The 18948-nt window shown below is 51.5% G+C and overlaps 7 protein-coding genes across 7 annotated transcripts; 3 read left to right on the plus strand and 4 right to left on the minus strand.

Annotated features, from left to right (window-relative positions):
- Positions 1-364: 364 nt before the first annotated feature.
- M406DRAFT_348724 (Metallo-dependent phosphatase) lies at positions 365-2122 on the plus strand (the record flags this gene model as incomplete). The annotated part of the gene is made up of 2 exons (XM_040922418.1): positions 365-500; positions 598-2122. The coding sequence occupies 2 exons, from the start codon at positions 365-367 to the stop codon at positions 1974-1976; spliced, it is 1515 nt and encodes a 504-aa protein (XP_040780407.1). The 3' UTR covers positions 1977-2122.
- A 358-nt stretch (positions 2123-2480) lies between these two features.
- M406DRAFT_324961 (NAD(P)-binding protein) lies at positions 2481-3406 on the plus strand (the record flags this gene model as incomplete). Its single annotated transcript, XM_040919932.1, has 3 exons — positions 2481-3093; positions 3186-3281; positions 3339-3406. 3 exons carry the CDS (start codon positions 2481-2483, stop codon positions 3404-3406), a joined length of 777 nt encoding a protein of 258 aa, XP_040780408.1.
- A 218-nt stretch (positions 3407-3624) lies between these two features.
- M406DRAFT_343701 (uncharacterized protein) lies at positions 3625-5560 on the minus strand (the record flags this gene model as incomplete). The annotated part of the gene is made up of 2 exons (XM_040921905.1): positions 3625-4721; positions 4821-5560. 2 exons carry the CDS (start codon positions 5558-5560, stop codon positions 3965-3967), a joined length of 1497 nt encoding a protein of 498 aa, XP_040780409.1. The 3' UTR covers positions 3625-3964.
- A 2352-nt stretch (positions 5561-7912) lies between these two features.
- M406DRAFT_343702 (uncharacterized protein) lies at positions 7913-9755 on the minus strand (the record flags this gene model as incomplete). Its single annotated transcript, XM_040921906.1, has 3 exons — positions 7913-8711; positions 8770-9532; positions 9586-9755. The coding sequence occupies 3 exons, from the start codon at positions 9753-9755 to the stop codon at positions 7995-7997; spliced, it is 1650 nt and encodes a 549-aa protein (XP_040780410.1). The 3' UTR covers positions 7913-7994.
- A 310-nt stretch (positions 9756-10065) lies between these two features.
- On the minus strand, positions 10066-10956 carry M406DRAFT_65946 (uncharacterized protein; the record flags this gene model as incomplete). The annotated part of the gene is made up of 5 exons (XM_040924956.1): positions 10066-10114; positions 10198-10224; positions 10381-10423; positions 10658-10784; positions 10840-10956. 5 exons carry the CDS (start codon positions 10954-10956, stop codon positions 10066-10068), a joined length of 363 nt encoding a protein of 120 aa, XP_040780411.1.
- A 3325-nt stretch (positions 10957-14281) lies between these two features.
- On the plus strand, positions 14282-16653 carry M406DRAFT_244760 (uncharacterized protein; the record flags this gene model as incomplete). The annotated part of the gene is made up of 6 exons (XM_040916279.1): positions 14282-14428; positions 14516-14627; positions 14756-14829; positions 15040-15655; positions 15740-16100; positions 16386-16653. 6 exons carry the CDS (start codon positions 14282-14284, stop codon positions 16651-16653), a joined length of 1578 nt encoding a protein of 525 aa, XP_040780412.1.
- A 646-nt stretch (positions 16654-17299) lies between these two features.
- On the minus strand, positions 17300-18567 carry M406DRAFT_354017 (peptidyl-prolyl cis-trans isomerase ssp-1). Its single transcript, XM_040922804.1, has 4 exons — positions 18458-18567; positions 18029-18283; positions 17529-17785; positions 17300-17472 (listed from the first exon to the last, which is right to left on the minus strand). Exons 1-4 carry the CDS (start codon positions 18470-18472, stop codon positions 17463-17465), a joined length of 537 nt encoding a protein of 178 aa, XP_040780413.1. The 5' UTR covers positions 18473-18567; the 3' UTR covers positions 17300-17462.
- Positions 18568-18948: the final 381 nt, after the last annotated feature.

An 18948-nucleotide genomic window follows, 5' to 3' on the forward strand; every position in this document is an offset into this window, starting at 1 on the left:
ACTTCCTTTCTCAACCAGACCATGCGCCCACACGGCATGCGTCCTTCTGGAAGCACACGAGGAATACTACCACACGGAAATCTCCTTTGCATGTGAACACTCGCCCAGGAGGGGGCACCTAACGCCTTCAGCCCCTGGATAATACGACGCTATCACGCGCTCAAGGCATGTAACCCTCTCAGGACACAATTTTGCAACCTTGATGATCTTTTCCACGGCTTGGCCCGCATGATATATTACGGCATACCCCCCCAAAGGTGGTCAATGGGACGTACGCTCGCTCCGCCAGGCTGCCAGCTCCGATCTCTCCGCCATCCGATCCAGAGAGCACAAGGTGGATCCTCCTTATCGGACATCCTGCATCATGTACACCCTCTTGGATATCCTGAAAGGTCTTCCCTTGCTCGCCGTCGCAGCGATAGCAAGTGCAGACTACCCGACCATCCCGTCAGACCTAACCACGCCTGTGCAGCAGCGTCTCGCTATCAGTGGCATGAACTGTAAGCTAAGATCCTCGAGGGGGTTGCTGCGGCGACCGGCAGAGCTGGCCATTTGGAGGGTGTTTTCACTGACAAAACCTTCATCCTCTATGAGCAGCTGTCTCGGTCGGGTGGAACACGTATGAGAAGCTACTCAAGCCGTGCGTGCAATATGGTACCAGCAGCACCGATCTGTCGCAAGAGACCTGCTCACTCATCTCGACCACATACAACACTTCGAGAACTTGGTCAAACACCGTCATTCTCACGGATCTGACGCCAGCCACCACCTACTACTATCAGATTGTCTCGACAAACTCCACTGTCAACAGCTTTTTCAGCCCACGGACGCCAGGTGACAAGTCTCCGTTCACCACAAGCGTTGTGATCGACCTGGGAGTGTATGGTGCAGATGGCTTCACCGTCGATGCCGACGGCGATCCCACGAGAAAGGTGCTCATACCTGAGGTTGAGCCAGCGCTGAACCACACGACTATCGGACGCCTGGCCGACACCTGGGATGACTACGAATGGGTTTTGCACCCCGGCGACTTTGGCTACGCTGATGATTGGTATCTGACGCCGACCAACGTCGGTGACGGCGTGAATGCCTATGAAGCCATACTGGAGAACTTCTACGACCAGCTGGCGCCGATCGCGGGCGGCAAAGTGTACATGGCCAGCCCTGGCAACCACGAAGCAGACTGTGAGGAGCTCGGCACACCGGCGATCGAGCTGAGCTGCCCAGAAGGACAAAAAAACTTTACCGACTTCAACGTGCGCTTCGGCAAAAACATGCCCACGTCCTTCAGCTCGACATCGTCCAACACCAAGGCCAAAGTCAACGCCAACAAAGCGGCAGCGCTCGCCAACCCGCCTTTCTGGTACAGCTTCGAGTATGGCATGGTTCACGTCACCATGATCGACACGGAGACGGATTTCCCCAACGCACCTGACGCTCCATTCGGCACTGCTGGTCTGGACGGCGGTCCATTTGGATACACTGGGCAGCAGCTGGACTTCTTTGAGGCCGATCTGGCGTCGGTCGACAGGACCGTGACCCCGTGGCTCCTCGTGGCTGGACACAGACCGTGGTACTCTACAGGGGGTCAGAGCAACATCTGCTCGGCCTGCAAGACCGCCTTCGAGCCTCTGATGTACCAATACGGGGTTGACCTGGGTGTGTTTGGACATGTGCACAACTCGCAGCGCTTTGCGCCTGTAAACAATAGCGTTGTTGATCCTGCCGGCATGGATAACCCCACGGCGCCCATGTACATCATCGCTGGAGGCGCGGGCAACATTGAGGGCCTGAGCAGTGTTGGAAACAATATCTCGTCGAACCGCTTTGCATATGCCGAGACCTTCAGTTACGCGACATTGACCTTTGAGGACGAGAACAACCTGTCCATCCAGTTCATCGAGTCGGCCACTGGCGACATTCTGGACAGCTCTACTCTGTACAAGGCCCACACGGAGCAGTTTGTCAACCAGTAGCTGCTGAATTGTAGAGAGGAAGAGAGATATAAGGGGCAAAAAAAGAAGAGTGGACAGGAGAAAAAAGGGGTGTGCTGAAGAGATTTTGTTCCTGTATATATTGTAGATTTCCAATGTACATGAGCCATTGAGACAAAATCTGAATCATTGCCGTGTCCGTTGGTGCTGAGTTGATTGAATACTGAGCCCTTCTACTATATTATAGGGTCTGTCAGTGTCTTGAGCGTGAATGCAGAACAAGGTTTAGGAACTAACGCCCCCCTATACAATCTTTGCGGTTCACATGTTAAAAGGCTGGGGCATGGCGCTCTGCAGCGGAATCCGCCAGACAGTTGTCGACTCTTTTGACGTCATATAGCTATAACATCATCGTCTGTCAATAAAACACCTTTTGTTTCAACCGAAACGCATTTCACCCTCCTTTCCTCCAGACCTGTCTTTCCTATACTCTTTTGCCCGAGCTCAACTTGCCTACACTCTGCTGGCCTTCGACCTTGACACAATATGGTATCAGCACTGATCATCGGCGGGACCCGTGGCCTGGGAGCCTCCCTCGTCAAAGAATACGCATCGAAGTCATCAAACACTGTCTTCTCCACTGCACGGTCTGGCTCTGGGCCCAAAGACTTTCCAGAGAGTGTACAATGGCTATCCAACATTGATCTCACCAAGTCTACCGTCGGTGACGACCTCGCCACGCAGCTGAGCGGAAAGGAACCGCTCGACATTGTCTTCATCACCGCCGGCCGCTTCACGACTGAGGATTTCACCAAAGACAAGGGTCCCAACTGGGACGAAGAGGTGACCATGTACACGACGAGCTCTATCGCGCCCGTTTTCATCGTCCACAAGCTTTCGCACGCGGGCCTGCTCAAGAAGGGGTCCAAGGTCGTGCTCGTTTCTTCCGAGTCTGGAAGCATCACTCTTCGTCACGAATCGGAGGGCGGCGGCAATTACGCTCATCATGCAAGCAAGGCCGCGCTCAACATGGTAGGCAAGCTGTTGAGCTTGGACCTGAAGGATGATGGGGTCATAGTCAGTATCGTACATCCCGGGTTCATGAGGACGGAGATGACCAAGGGTGTTGGATTTGATAAATTCTGGGACGATGGCGGAGGTAAGGCATTCTGGGGCTGTCTCTCCTTCCTCTTCCTCTTAACCTCTTTTTGTGTTTCTTCCGAGCGTAGAGACTGATAACAGATTGTGCAGCTGTAACCCCTGAAGAAGCTGCCAAGAGCTTGGTGGATTGGACAAATAAACTGGATATCAGCAAGACGGGCGAGTACTGGGCTCCGAGGGGACCTGGTGAGTTTTGAAATTCTGAGGTGATTCTGGTGGCAATATAAATCTGACCTCTCACAGGCGACATTGGTACTGCTGAGGCTACCCTCGGCAAGGGCCTATCAACGCCGCTCCATCTACCTTGGTAAAGGCACATTCACGACTCTGCTGCTCACCGCTTCTGATATGAGCTTGAGCCGCTTCATAAAGCTGTGATCAAACCGTGGTGGAAACGGAAAAGGGTCAACGCTGGGAACTCACACCGAGTCTCTGTTCTGTGTCAGTAGTCTTGAAGTTCAGTATTAACAGCCTGTCATCACCACTTGCAAGATAGCCACGGGTTACTCCCAGTACACTGCACTGTGCTGAACCTTGGACCTCATGCCATTCATATCGAGGGTCTATAACTTGGGTAGGCCTTCCTCATCCAGCTCAGTTCCCAGGATTACGAAACATCCATACGAAAGGTGCAATAGTCCAGCTCGATTCGTGTGCTATATTGCAGCTTGGAGGGGAGTCCATCCCGGATCGTAATATTCCGGCACAACCTGACATATGAGTAGAATCATCAATACAATAACATTCCCTCGTTGCCTTCGATATCAGCTTCCTTACACGAGGCCTACCGGGTGTTCCATGCCTCCAGTCATCCCAACCAACCAACCTTATACAACACACACTCCACTTACCACCGTCTTATCATTTACCTAAGTATCTAATGCGGGCAACACGAATTTCGACCCCTCGCTGCCGCCCGTATAGACCGTATGCCTCGCAGGGCGGAGAGTGGTACCCGTGGCTTGCCCTTCACCAGAGCCCAAGTTGTAAGCGTAATGCGGAAAGTTCCCGCCGGCAACGAGCAGCCGTATTGCGCTGCCCTTCTTGAAGTGGTGTGCACAGTCGGACAGGTCTAGCTCAATCTTGACCTTCTGACCAGCCGGAGCGCGATCGGGATCGAGTCTTCGATACGCCTGACAGATGTTTCTAGACTTGCCGTGGCTGTTCACCTCACTGAGCCGAACAAAGAGATCGACGTGCGGGTTGTCGCTGCTGTGGGAGACCTCGATATGCGGCTTGCCGTGGATCTCAATGTCCTCGGTAAGCGGCGAGGTGGTGAAGGCGAGAACGTCTGGTCGTTCCGCGAGCGCGGTGTCGTCCGCATAGCCGCCGCCAAAAAGGAGAGGGCCTCCAAATGTCGGCGTGGGATTGTGAGGATCAAATGTGAACTGCGCCTCATCTGTTTTGTCAGGGATGCCTTTGGAGAGTTGACCTTGGAGGTCGAGATAGAGCTCCAGGGGTTTCGTCGCAGGAGGCCAGCTGGGATACCACTTCCACTCATTGGTCCCTGTAACGTTGATTTTCGCTGGAGCCTCCCGAATTTCTCCATCTGTCTTCTTGCCCAGGTACTTGTCGAACCAGGCGTGTATTTCCTTCATGTCTTGTCCAGCCTGCATGTGATTCCATCTGTCATAAGAAAGCATCTCAGTTTAAGACTTATCATTGGTCTGCTCAGGAGGGGAAGAGAGAGACCAAAAAGAAGAAAGAAAAAGAAAAGAAACTCACGCGCCCATGGTCAGAGCCACAGTGCAGCCTCGTTCGTTCAGCCGTCGCCATTGCGCTGTCTGTGCCTCAGTGAAGATGTCCTGCCACCCTCCAATCAACAAGATGGGCACTTTGGTCTTCTCAAGTGCTCTCGTGTGGTTCATCGACTTCCAGAACTCAGTCGCCCCCTCCCCTTTGATCTTGCTGTAGGAACCGGATATCCACTCGTGTAGCCACGTGTACGTATGCGTATCGACCCCGACTGCCTTCTTGGCGCCGTCCTCCAGCGGTACGGTCTTCTTGACAGCAATGTCTCCGTTCGGGTCTGCAGTGACAAGATTGTAGAAGGACTTTAGCGTGTTCGTCGACTCGATAACAGTGCTGTTCTTGGCCCAGTCTAGGCTTGGTAACCATAACGAGCCGTTCCCCCACAAGAGGTCCGAGAAGTCGTGAGGACCAACTATGCTGACGGCGGCAACGTAGTCTTCCAGAGGCTCGTCCGAGTCCATCAGTGCCCATTGCGTGTACCCAAGGTAGCTTATGCCGAAGGTGCCAAAAGTGCCAGTGTACCAAGACTGCTGGCGCATCCATTTCACGATCCGGTCGGAATCTGCCACCTCGTGCACAGCCGGTATGAATAGCCCTGTAGAGCCAAACGTCCCTCGTGTGCTTACAATGAGCACGTTGTAGCCACGAGCTGCCCAGAGCCGGCACAGACTGATTGAAAAAGGGAACCTGCGCCCATAGGGACTATGAACCATGATTGTACCCAGCGTCGAGGCATTCTCTTTGGTGATAGGCTGGTAGACGTCTCCTGCCAGCTCGACGCCTTCCTCTCCAACCATGGGAATCCTGACGGGTGTCACAGTGTAGCTGTTGGTCTCAGCAGAGAGATTTGCTGCCCAGCCTCCCAGCCAGTCCAGAAGGCCGTCCAGAAAACCACGTTTGGATGCCTTCCCAGCCATGACTTTCGGTAGTTGATTTGAATGTGAAGTCTGGTATGAACTGGCGCAGTCGAGCTGCGGAATTGATTTTCAAACAAGAGAGGGGTTATCTGTATCCTTCAAGTACCAGGTTTATGTGTTTGGGTTCGATGCACCCACGTGCCCAGGGGCATCAGAAATTAAACCCGAATACGTTTAGGTTGATGTCTCGCTGACATGCCCGACTTACCCGACTCGCCAGCAGGATCCTAGACATTATTTGTAAGCCATCACAATAGTAAAACTAGGCAGGATGTGGCACAGACCCCATGATACCACAACAAAGTTTTGAAGGATGCAAAGAAAGTCCCAAATGTTGACTGTACAAACCCTGAGGCGAGGCGGATTGATTATGCCCGTTTCTCCGCGTAGGATCAGGATCCGCATGATGACGTGAGCCTACACGCATCCAGATCTGTACGAGAAAATAGGAGTCTTGATTTTTCACATCGTAACATACTGGCATGACATTTTCGCATCCTACGCGATCTTATTCTTGCATTCCGTGAAAAGACGGCAAATGATACTCTCCTTCGGTTCCTCCCAAGCTCTCGCTCGCCCTTCCACAGTCAAGAGAAAATGATTGAGTGACTGTAGCTTCGTTTATACTACCACTAACAGCATGATGTAAATTCTTTTGTTAATATGTAGTTCCCATCCCTCCATTGTGTCCTCGGGGTGGCTTTAGGCAAGTTGCGAACTTCATCGTGTACAGTGGCGGACCTCGTCCCAGAACGTGTCACTCCCAGTCATCGAGCTCGGTCGAGATGGTCATTCGAGGCGTCCTCCATCGCTTTGATTTCGTGTCTGAGAGGAATGAGCTGTTAGTCTTTGATAAAAATCTGCCACTGGAAGCAAGTAGAACATCTTCTTCGGGTATTTTGCCATCGATGCGCAGACCTTTATGGAAGCTGGATATCGCGGACGAGAGACACAACAACAGAAATAATACAACTCGAAGCAGAGCCTAAAGATATCAGATAAATTTTAAAAACCGACTCATATAAAGCATGTTCGTGCATGGCTTACGACAAATAGAAGAAACGAAGCAACACCATGGTTTAGAGCCAGAGGTGCTGGTATTGACCGAGCATCGAAGCCGAAGATGGAGATGAGCCTGGCCATTATTCCAGTGATGAACAATCCTATGCACAAGACTTGAATTTCCACTATTCCCCTCCTCGTCCAATTTGGTAGGAATTCAGGCGTCATCCTGATGCTAAGACCTGAAGCGGTATCTGGATTTGGGTCGTAAATTGCGCAAGGTGATGTTTCTCGATGATCTTGCTAGCTTTTTGGACCAAGAAGGGGACTGAGAGCGTCGGATTATAATTCAAGTTTTCCTTTATGACTGCTTCCATTGTCTGTCGGGCTTGATCGCTTGTCTAGGCTCTTTCCGGTGGCGACCGCAGATAGCATAGACCAAGCCTCAGTAGAGCAAGTGATAAAGGAATTGACCACCGAATGGCTGCAATTTGAGCGCGTACAAAGCTCATAATGTTAGTTTCACGCAAAAGTACTCCGACGAAGTTATGCCAACTAAGAGAATGTCATTGAAATCAAAATTGACTGTCTCTGAAATATGACGAAGCATGCCCTCTGATTGCCGTTGAGTCTCCTGACCAACATCTTGGCGATAGTATCACACTCGCACCGCAGGGCGCTCAGAAGCGCGCCTATGCCAAGAGTATGTATCGCATAGCGCGTATGACTCTCCAAGAATCAATGTACCAACGAGCAAGAAGAAATGCCGGATGAGAAGTCTGAGGCTGGCTTAGGTGAGCCCTCACTTAGGCACCATCGTGGTATGGTTCATACATGCACGAGCAACGTCAGTAGATACTGTTCTTAATATATTTGGACTTAATAATTCCGGAGTGAACGGCGGAGGTTTTCGATTGTGCCCTTGGTTATATTGGCCCAGCAGTAGTCGTGCAAGAAGCTGATACTGTGGTTCTCGGGGAGGGGAGCATGTGCCTTCTGTAGACAGCAGAGACAGTGATGAATGAATCTAAACCACCGTGGACTCATTGTCCAAGCTTCTGGAGGTTGACACGCCAGGGTAGTAAGAACAGCAGACCGCGGGCTCCTGAGATATATCATCAGGAAGCATCAGGCGACAGATCATTTCTTCCCCATCAAATAGTTGGATTTTGCCTGATAAATCCCACTTCAGGGAGAACAATCGACAATAACTTCAGCTCAACGGAGATCATGTTGCCTTTCGACCCCATCGATTCACAATCTCTTCTCTCTTGACATTCCGTCCCTTGACCAGCACTGCAGCCTCCCTATCTACACTTTCCAGGCGACTCGCAACTTTATGCACCTCCTGTGCCAGCACCCCGATTGATGCTTCTATTCCTGGATCGACCAGGTATACTTCAGCGAAGGAGCTCTCTGCCAGCACCGAGTCGCGGATGAGCTGGACTGCTGTGCGTGCATCGGATAGGCAGGACGACACGGAGCTTTCGAAGGCGGACTGAACGTTGCGGGAGACCTCAGCGGATTTGCGGGCCCGGTGCGCAAGCGCAGCGGAGAGGAAGGAGGCCTGTGCTTGAGCGGTGCTTTTGGACGGGTCATCTGATACTGGGAGAAAGACAGCAAGCTCGCTGAGGAGGTGATCCACGGGGGAGCTATACGCTGTACCACCAGATGAGAACCCTTTCGTCTTGGTGCCTCCGGCCGTGACACGAGGTGTTGTGGGGGTCACGATGCCATCCATGATGAGGGATCGAGGCCGGCGAGCTGGAGAAGTGCTGGAGTTGGCGGTGCCACGGCGGCTAGGACGTGAAGATACTGGAGTTGAGAGCTCGGTCTTTGCGGTCGCAACGACGCTGGAAGCTACCAACTCGTGTTCCTTAAAAGTAGACACACGCGCGGACACGCGCTTGATCCGATCAAGAAGAAATTCGAGACAGTCAATGATCTGTAAGTCATTAGTCGACGGTCCAGTTGAAGTCACAGAGGTTGCTTTGCTAGCTCACATATTCTAAAGCCTCGGAGGAGCGGCCAGCACTGTTGGAATTCTTGGCAGACAGAGATCGAAGAGAAGGTTCTAAACATTGCTGCTCGACAGACATCTGTGCCACCGGTAGGACCTCTGCGTAGAGCTCTTCCAGCTCTTCCTGTTGTGCCGCGATGTCTTCCCCGGCAGTATCTTCGTCTGTCTGAATCGGCTTCTGAGCAGATCCCAGGCTTTCCAAGAAGACACGGTCGAGCTTGGTGCGGATACACTCTACAGTGTATTTGATCAGTCTGGCACATATCTCACGCAGTTTGGTCACGCTCTCCGTCTCCTCTGTGTCCTCCGCGTCGAGCTCCCATCCGAGCTTCTGGAGGCTGGACAGAAGCTTGTCGTCAGTGTGAAGCACACTATCGACGATGCTCACCACTTCGTCGCGAGAGGCTGTATTCTGCTGCTCGAGCTCCGACACGCGATAGTCCAAACTCTGGAGCAAGAGCTCGACCGCGGTATTCAGAGCCTGGCGATCAGACTCCCATTTGTGAATCTGTTTGATCTCGAGGTTGGATCGAGCGTCTACAGCCGTGCCGCTGCTGGATATCAGGCGAGACAATGCGTCCTGCTGTTGCACAAGGGCCTCTGTCTGCTTGTTGATGGCGCTGGTGGAGCGGTTGAGCTCCTCGATAGCATCGCATATCTCCTGATCATTGAGGGCATGGACGGCGGAGAGGTCTGCTGCGGCCACCAGGTCGTCCGCCTTTCCATTGCGCTTGAGAAGCTGGTATCTGGATATTGATTAGCTATAGGCCGTGTGGGCCTGATGATCACGGTCGCTTACGAGTTCAGCTCGTCCTTGGTGAGCAATGTGTCTGGCGTCAAGTGCGACTTGACCCACTCAAATAACAGTTCCCTCTGGCCCTCATCTTCCAAGGCAGAGCTGAGGGCCGCCGGGTCGACAGGCACATCATACGTGCGAATAATGTTGAGCAGATCATCTTCATACCCCATCACGTGGCCTGTGAGTTACTCTGTGCAGAAAGGGGGTTGCCGGTCTTTGATTTTCGATCTTTGACGTCGACGGGGTCATAGAGATTCCCAGACTAGCTCGGTCGTGTCTCCTAGATAGAGCAATTGGACTTGTGGGACTGAGGATGCAGAGATTGTGGCCTAGGAGCAAGACTGGTCGCTTGAGAGATGATTTATTGTTAATGAACAGAACGCAAAAGGGCACCGAGACAAACAAGCACGTAGTACGAAGGCCAAGGTTGGGCGTCGCAATACGACTTGCAGGGATGAGCCAGCCAAGACTGTCTGCCAATCAGGCACGGGAACTCCCTGCGGATACTTGGTACGGCCGCTTTAAGACGCTGTAGTCTTAGACGTACAGGGTTTAGGTGACTATCTTGGTAGGGGGTTATCTCCACTAAGAGCTCAACCTGTACCCACTCACCCACTGTAGGAACACTGCCTGTCGTGGCTAAAGAAAGTAGGTCCGTGCCTGGTTCCTTAGTCACCAGTGACGACCTCACTTCGATCTCCGTCATTTTGAGCTTCAACCCCTTCACGTACAAATCACAATAGTCTCACCATAAGGAAGTTCCCTTTCCTCTTTCTTTCCCATCCAAATACATACTGCAGTCCATCTAACAGCCGAATGAGCTGAACTCTACTTGATTCTGTACCACAATCAGGTTAGGTTTATGGTCAATCATGAGAACCCCCCCCCCGGGGGGAGAAAAAAATGGCCCAATTAAAACGTCTCTTCAGCTCTTTTTGCTGAGCATGGCACCTGTTTGGCCAGGTTCCGTGTGGATTGGTGACTTCAAAAAACATTGGTTTCTAGTCACAGCTAGTCAGAATCACCTATGTTCCGGGGGCCTATTCGACCTTCATCCCCCGCATCTACATACCATCGTCTTCTCGTTTTAGAGACTCGAAACACACTACGTCTCTGCGACTCTTGAATCGAGAACCTCTGTAGTCCATCAAAGCTGTCCATTGATCGTTATCTGGCCGCGTTGAGTAACGACCTACTTGCTTGACGACCTCGTGTTCTCCTGCCATGCAACGGCTCCTGAGCCGTATAACATACCTTCAGGAAGACCGCCAGACTCCCACAGTCAGACAAATCGTCATCATGAAAGGGGCTGTGGCTAGGTAGCAATGCAGCTCCTGACCACGCCGCGATTGCTGATAGGTTAGACTGCATGCTGTCCACTAGCCTATGCAAGGGCATTAACCGTCTATCTTAGATGCCAGCCTCATGATTGGATGACGCTGCAAAATTCGAGCGCCACCTTCGATTCTCCTATTAACATTCTGTGACCATTCCCGGTCCGTTCCCCCTGTCAACGCTTTGTGACAGCTTGTGCAACGACAAAGTGATATCGGCGGCATCCTCCAGAAGCCCTCAACGCCACAAAGTCACAGTTAGTCCTCAACGACAGCTTCCACGGGGCTTCTAGCATGAAAGTCTGCATGAGCCCAAGGACGCCACCTCGCTTGAGAAGGAGCTAAGATGAACCCTCCAGCCCTGCAGTGTTAGCCCTGGGGGCGCTGCACCAAATCTGCGGTCTGGGCTCAGGGAAGTCCCTTCTGATGCGTTGCGGTGTCGTTACCAAGGTCAATCACCTCACATACACAGGCAATGGTCACCAGATGCATGAAGATTAACCAATACATGTGCAATATAACATGTCTTCTCTGGCACTGAGATACATGTGTTGATCCTGGAACACTGATTCTAGAGGGGAAACCCCCCCCCCCCATTCCTGGGTCTTTTAAGGCCCCCAGTGGCTTCTGGTGTCTTTCCACGATGCCAATTTGAGACAATCATTCTTTTCAACAAGCCAGCTTAACCTCTACGATGTCAGTCTTGAATAGGGGATGAACTTTGTTTACCAGAGTCTCGGATGGAATTATTTCCGACCGGGCGAGTCGACCACATTCAGGGGGAGTAGGGGCGTATGATGCTTTCAGGTTTGTCTCCTTGACGCTTGATCTAAAGCCGCGCTCTTGACATTCGTACTCTCATGCAACATTACATTGCCCCGCCTCTCGCCTCCCGGGCCCGCGTCGGGAAGGAAATAGAAAATCTTTGTGTGTAGACGGCATTTCCACTTTTCTTTCTCAACCCACCCAACATAGCTTTTGAACATTGAAAACTCTTATCGGCAGAATACCGATCAAACACATCAGCAACGTTGCCACCAGGCCCGCGGCACAAGCCAGGTACCCACCCGCAAGTTAGGCACGGGTGACTGCAGCTCTTTTCCTTTCTTTCTCCACAGGTGGAACTGGCATCTCTCAAAATCTGTAGCTTGCAGGTGGCTTCTGCAGTGCACAGTGGATCTTCAAGAACCTGAATATGGACACAATATACACATCAATATGCGAGGTGCCGTGTGGGAGGATGAGCGTTTCTTTTCGTTTGCACGACCTGCATTCTTGAACCATTCGCACGGAATTACTAACCTCCAGCCCCTTGTCACCCCTAGGCTCTCAGTTGTTTCTGTCAACTTCTCAGAATTCATCAAGATTTATACTCAGACTTTGCAATGACGACCTGGCTGAGGATTTCGGATCCAGGGCTGGTAAACAAACCGCAGCCGTCCCCTTGTTTGCTTCAAACCACCTTATTCAAATGATCGAGACATCGCATCGCACCCGAGTTTAGCATCTGTCCGGGGATTCGGCAACGCGCTTCTGGGTCTAGCTATGTGGCTTTCAATTGCCGCTGAGCAAATTCCCAAGCGCACGTCTTGGCTCCCTTTAGTCCACACCTTCTCCCTCCCTTTTGTCTCTGGACGTTGGCCACAATCGATTCTCCAACACTCACGTAGTGTTGATAGTAGATGACGTATATATGACTTGGGCCAGCAGTTTCCTTCTCGTCTTTCTTCGTTTTTTCCCTGACATGTGAAATGGCTGTTGCCACGTCAAATGCTCCAGATCGGCACTTTTATTGCGCGAGACGTCGGAAATATTCTCAGCCATCAGTGAAGGCCGCTCGGCGACTTGATTGAAGACACGACGAGCCACCTTCTGTGTGTCTGAATTATCCTTGGTGGAATACAAGCAGCGAGCCTTCAAGTCGGTGTCATAGGTTCCAACCAGATGATCTGTCAGCTCGCCTGATTTGTCTCAGCACAAGGCATGCGCGAACAGTGATAGGTGAACACTAGTTCTATAGCTATCTAAGTAGGTATTCAGATTTACCTATCGTAGTTCTATTATTGCTCATGGCCGTGAGTCGGTCCATAATTAGACACGAGACACATGCACTTTTGGTAGATCCTTCTTGTGAGTAACACGTAGCCGTACAATTGTACGAATACAAAAGCAGGGTTGTCTGCGGTTCAACTACAGCTGAGTCTCTTTCGGCCGCTTGTTGAAAGGTCCGCATGTCATGCTTGGTGCCTTTGAGACATTTAGGAACAGTGATAGGCACACGTATTTGTGCGCAGAGGGAGTAGCTGCATTCGTATTGTATCGCCTTTGCACTCTTCAAACGAACATTTGCACGGGCCTCCTTTTCTGTAAAGCACATCACTAACCGGCTAATTCAACACGTCACAGGGGGGCGGATACGCATGTGCCCGTCTGCCCACCCGCAATTATCAGACTAGGCTATTCCGATGAGAAAGGGGAGGATATGGACTGGTAAAGCAAACAATCAACCCACTAAGACTCTTCCCCCCACTCTCTTCCCTAAAGCTGACAGCAGGCCTAGGACCGCTAAAACTAACAAAGCAGTCGTAGTCAAGCGACTCAAGTCTCTATGCTCGTCTAGCCCTGCTTGCATACTAGCGGTGTACCTTGTCAAGTGCCGAATAGGGACGCGGGTGTGGATCTCACAGGGCGACACCAGACTGGACCATGATGCTGTCCATGGACAAACGGAAACCATGACGGGACGCTGTGGGCTTTGATGCGTACCTCTGTGCATGGCATCACAGCATTCACACACGAGTATCAGCTTGTAGGCATACTCTGGGTCCAATTCAATGCACAGCATCGTCACATACTGTGAATGGTTTCTTTATATCTATCCTTTCCTTTCGCAGTCCCTGATACATTCACTTGGGCTTTTTGTCACGAAAGCTACATGCCACGTCTTTCTTTCTCAATTCAAGGGACCTGCATGAACCTTGCTCTGTGTCTCGGCATATATCTGACAGCTGCTATTGTCAGACATTGATAATTACTTATTTGCCTTACCGCTTCGCATCTCTCTCCTCTCTTCTTTGACTTCCCTAATAGCTAGCACATGGAAGAGAGTCACATCACCGAGAGAAGAAGATAAAACGAGGAGGGCGCCTGACCGTGAGATAGTCACCAGCTAGTCCCGCCCGAGCATCAAATCTCAGACCATGATTGATGTTCCTAAGGATGCACACTGCACAGGACAACGAAATGGGTGGACTCTCAAAAAGCCATGGGGGGATCTCTCCGACACAGCACGTCACTACTACTACATATTCCTCGCCGTCGTCTTCTTTGCTGTTGCACAGCTCCTCACGTGCGCCTGGGACATGGCACTCTGGACTGTCAAGCAGGATTTCCCAGGTCAGGTTGTTGCTATGATTTTCGTTTGGCTCCTCATGTGGACTGTGCAAGTAGTCTTCTTCAGGCCGGGCGAGGGACTGGAGAGCTTCTACCATTGTCACCTCAAGCCACCTGTGAGTTTCTTCCTTTTCTTCTCTCTCAACTTGTCAATGCTCTGGTTCGTTTAATAATTGGTGCTGGTTCGTTACTTTCTTCCGCAGACCGAGATACTCAACAAACACATGTCTATCGGATTCACAGTCCCCTTTCTTCCGCTTATAAGCCAATCGTTCGTGGGTGCAGAGCAAATAGGCCTTTTGACGACAGCTTTTGGTAAGTCTTGTGCTGAATATTGAGCCTTGTCCTCCCCTCTCTTTTTTCCTGTTTCCTTTCCTTCTCCCTCCCATGAAAGACGATTGGTGCACCTGAAGTCAAGCCTAACATGATGGCACATTGTACAGCCCTGACAGGTGTGCTGAACTCAATCTTTGTGTATGTGATCGCGTACTACATACAATGCTGGATCACGAAGCTCGTCATGAAAGTCCGACCGTCGGCAAACCGTGCTATGCGACACAGGAATGACTTAGAGGTCGAGTCTGTCCAGCACGAAAGCCACATCCACGTCAATCCCCCGCAACTGGGCCTGATGCCCCACGAGGTCGTTGAGTGTGCCGCCGGTGGACCAAGCTGTGTCAGGATGGACGACGACGTCGAGCAGTCCTGTTTGGATCCGTCTCGGAAGCACCTCAGTGATGTCTCGACGTTGTGTACTTTGTCTGGGTACGCGAGCGATTCGAACGGGCCGAATGCGGCTGATGAAGCAGACGCACAAGCAACATGCGGTGCACTGCCTAAGGACGCCTTGCGGATATTGGAGGACGGGACTAGATCAACAGATGCAGCCGCCTCCTTGTCGATGACCGCATCACGACGCATCATTTTAGCTACACGGGTGTGGATACAGCATCACGTTTTCCTCATCCTATCCATTCTGCTTTTTCTCGTTTTGGGAGTTCCGTTGTCATACCTGCGGGACAACGATTTGTTCCTAGATACAGGCTTCCTCTTCATCATGTGGTTGACATTCACCTCAGCGCAGGCTAGATTGAAGCAGCACATCACAAGCCACATGCAGCAGCGACATTACCATCCACAACAGGCTCAACAGAGGAGTGTTGGCTTGACAGCCTTAGCGACACTGCTTAACCCTGTTCTCTGGACCTCACTCTTCCTCGTCTGCTACGGCTTCGCAAAATCCTGTATCCGCCAGGAGCCCACTGCTCTCGTTGTCGCTCGCTTCAAAACCAACAACACTATTTCTGACATCATCGCCCACCACATCGACCTATTCGACATCAGTCCCAGCTCTACATCTCTCGACGCGTTAGCATCATCGAATTCATCCTCGTCCCCTCACACCATGCACTTTACGTTGGGGGCAGGTGACATAGCAACCTCCATCCTCAATGCTGGCATTGTATCCTGGGGCTTGAAGCTCTTTGAGTACCGCCACCAAATAGTATCTCGTGGCGGCCTCACCGTGCTCATCACCTCTTCGATTGTTGCCATCTTCAACATCATAGCGTGGCCTCTCCTCGCCCACCGAATTGGTGTTCGACCTGCTGCTTCAAATTTGAGCTTTGCTGCGCGGAGTGTGACCATCGCCTTAAGTATACCAGCCATGGGGAGCCTGGGAGGCGATGCAAGTGTCAATGCTGTGGGTGTTGTGGTCAACGGGATCTGTTTCCAACTTGCGGCAGGATTCTTGGTGGGCGGACAGGGAATACACTCTGCAATGGGGCGGTGGTGTATGGTTGCGCGTAGCTGGATGTGGACCATCGTGGGTACATCGAGGAACAGCCAGGGCGCAGAAGTATCCTTCTCGCGCGAAGACAAGGCGAACAACCGACTACAAACTCAATCTCCAGCAGGGTTCTCCAATAGACTTGCGCGATTGAGTGATGAGGACAACCATCATCGTCACACGCGGCACAACTCAAACGCCACGCACATCGAGGGGCGACATGCATCTGACTCTCTTGATTTTGCGCACGAGACCGTGCCAACATGTAGCGCAGGTCGTTGCAGAACCGATGATGATGCGGCAAAACACCACGAACGACAGCAGACTGAGCTAACCCTGGCTCATGGGGATGACCTCGCCACCGTGGCAGCAGGCGTCACAATCGGCATCAACGCCGCGGCGATGGGCACAGCACACTTGTATGAGCAGAACAGGAAAGCAGCGCCTTACTCTGCGCTTTCCATGACCATGTTTGGGATCTTCACCGTGCTGTTCACCGTCTCGAGCCCGATGGTGGAGTGGCTTGTTGCCTCGGTCGGCGGCGGTTCATGACACTCACTCTTCCATGTTTTGCATTGGTAAGGGGGATATTACATACTGCATAGAGGATGCGCAAACTAGGTGTGAGGAACATTGAATGGCTTGATTTGATTGATTTTACACATCGTTATGGTTGCGGGGCGTCTACGCCAGAACGAATGTATTAGCATGAAACTTGCACGCCATAGTACAGAATAAAGCTGGAAAAGGTTCCGAAGATTGTAACCCGGATGCGTTTTGCACTTTGTTTGTAACGTGCAAGTCGCTGGAAATCCAAACTTGGCTGGGTACATGAAACTGCAACTATAGTCATTGCATTTGAATGGGCTGTGAAGAACAGTGAGGTCTGTCTCGCCTAGTGCGGCTGCACTAATAAACATGGATCGGTTTTAGCACTCAAAGCACATTGCTATGAAGATACAATTTTTATGGATGGTGCCCAGGCAAAGGCCAAATAACTGGCACGAGCTACACTCTATAACTTGCATGCATATCTCAATGTCGGGAAGGGTTTCTGAGGCGGACTCCTGGCGGGGATGCGGCGGATGTGGTATTAGCATATTGCATGCATGCATGTCACCCACAACACAAAAATCGAGGCTGAGTCTTTGCGTGCTTTAATTTCCGAGACTCTTGTTGGCAAGGCTTTACCATAGGGACATATTTTATGTATTTTATTTTTGGTATTCACTGTCATGTGTATCAATCTTTCATGCCCGTTCGACTCGGCTGGGGTTGTCATTGAGTGGTGCGAGCTTGGCATGAAACACATCTTCTCTTCCGTTTCCTTTGGCGTATCCTTCATCCTGGATTTCCAAATCCTATTCGAGACTACATCATTGTCAGCAGCAATCCTATGACACGATGTTAAGCTTGTGAGAACTTACCGCTCGATCAAATGCAACCCACTCGCGGTATCCACCACGCCCGAGACCTCGCCAGGCTTGAGGCCAAACGCAGCCTCCTCAAAGGCCTGCTGCATATCGCCCTTGCCGAAGTATCCCAGATCGCCGCGCTTCCTAGCACTGCTACAGTCGGACTCGGTAACGGCCAGCTCTCCAAGACTGACCTCGCCACTCTTGATGCGGTCCTGGTAGCCTTCAATAATCTTTCTAGCGTCGTCTTTGGAGCGAGTGATTTCGGCCTATACTCCGGGAATTAATTCGTCAGTCTTGAGATGAGGCTCGATTAGGTTTGGTCCAGGTTCAGTCGGTGAAAAAAAAAAAAATTCGCCCACTATCGCAGGCGACAGAACCACCATGTAAGGCTACGGATAGCCTCATGCCCCAGTCCGTCCACTTTCTTTCTTTCTTTCTTCTTTTTCTTTTGCTTTGATCACTCCTCAACATGTTCCCATCTCCCAAAGGTATAGGTCCGTCGAACGTACCTCTTTCCAGCTTGAGGGTCGTCTGGACTCTGCGTGCTTGACCAGAAGATGTGCGGCGCGGATCTTGCCTTCCCCTCCGCCGAGGTTACCACCGGTGGCGGGGCTGTGGTGCTTGGCCATGTAAACCTTGAGCTTCTCGGTATCCGTTCCAGCCGGCGGCTCCCAGCGGCTGTTCTTCTCGAGGGAGTTGAAGTAGTAGGGAAGGTTCTTGGAGTTGCTGTGGCGGACCTCCCAGTTGGGAGGGAGACCAGTTTCCTGTTTGGAGGAGACATTTGACGTGTCAGCTGTGAGACATCACAACGACGGTGGGAACCTCAGAAAAGGCGCTGCGTGACCACGGTTGAAGGGGTGTGGGGTGGTAGAGAATGGGGAGTCGAGATTGATAAATAATCGGGTTTGAGTGGTAGGACATGTCTTGTATAAACTTGCCTGAGTATCAGCCATGATGTTTGGGGGTTTCACTGTTGTTTGGTTATGGGCTGGCTTTTCTTCTTTTCGTTGTCCCAAATGGCTCGTCACTGAAAGACGTAAGAAAGAAAGCAACCAATATGTACCGTTTTTAAATGTAAAGTGCCGATGTGACAAATTTGGGGCAAGTGAAGATCAAATGGTTGATGGAGGTGGTATGCGCGTGCAAGGTTGACCAAGCGACGTACCCAGGGGAAACAAGAGCGAAGGCGGAGGTGGGGCTTAGCGTTTGTTTTCACCAACAACTTTACTGGTTGGGGAATGAATGGGGCCCTGCCCAGGTGGGGGGGTAGACATGCCGGGGAGGAGGGGAGGGGACGCACGGGCCAAGGCCCCGACCAACAGTACTACTGTGAGTAGTTTACTCCTTTACTCCTTCGCTTTCCTCTTCGCGGATGAAGGCTAGACAAGGATCTGTCTCACGTATCGAGCATCGGAATTGTGGTTGGCCT

Source organism: Cryphonectria parasitica, assembly GCF_011745365.1.
Source record: "Cryphonectria parasitica EP155 unplaced genomic scaffold M406scaffold_1, whole genome shotgun sequence".
Lineage (NCBI taxonomy): Eukaryota > Fungi > Ascomycota > Sordariomycetes > Diaporthales > Cryphonectriaceae > Cryphonectria > Cryphonectria parasitica.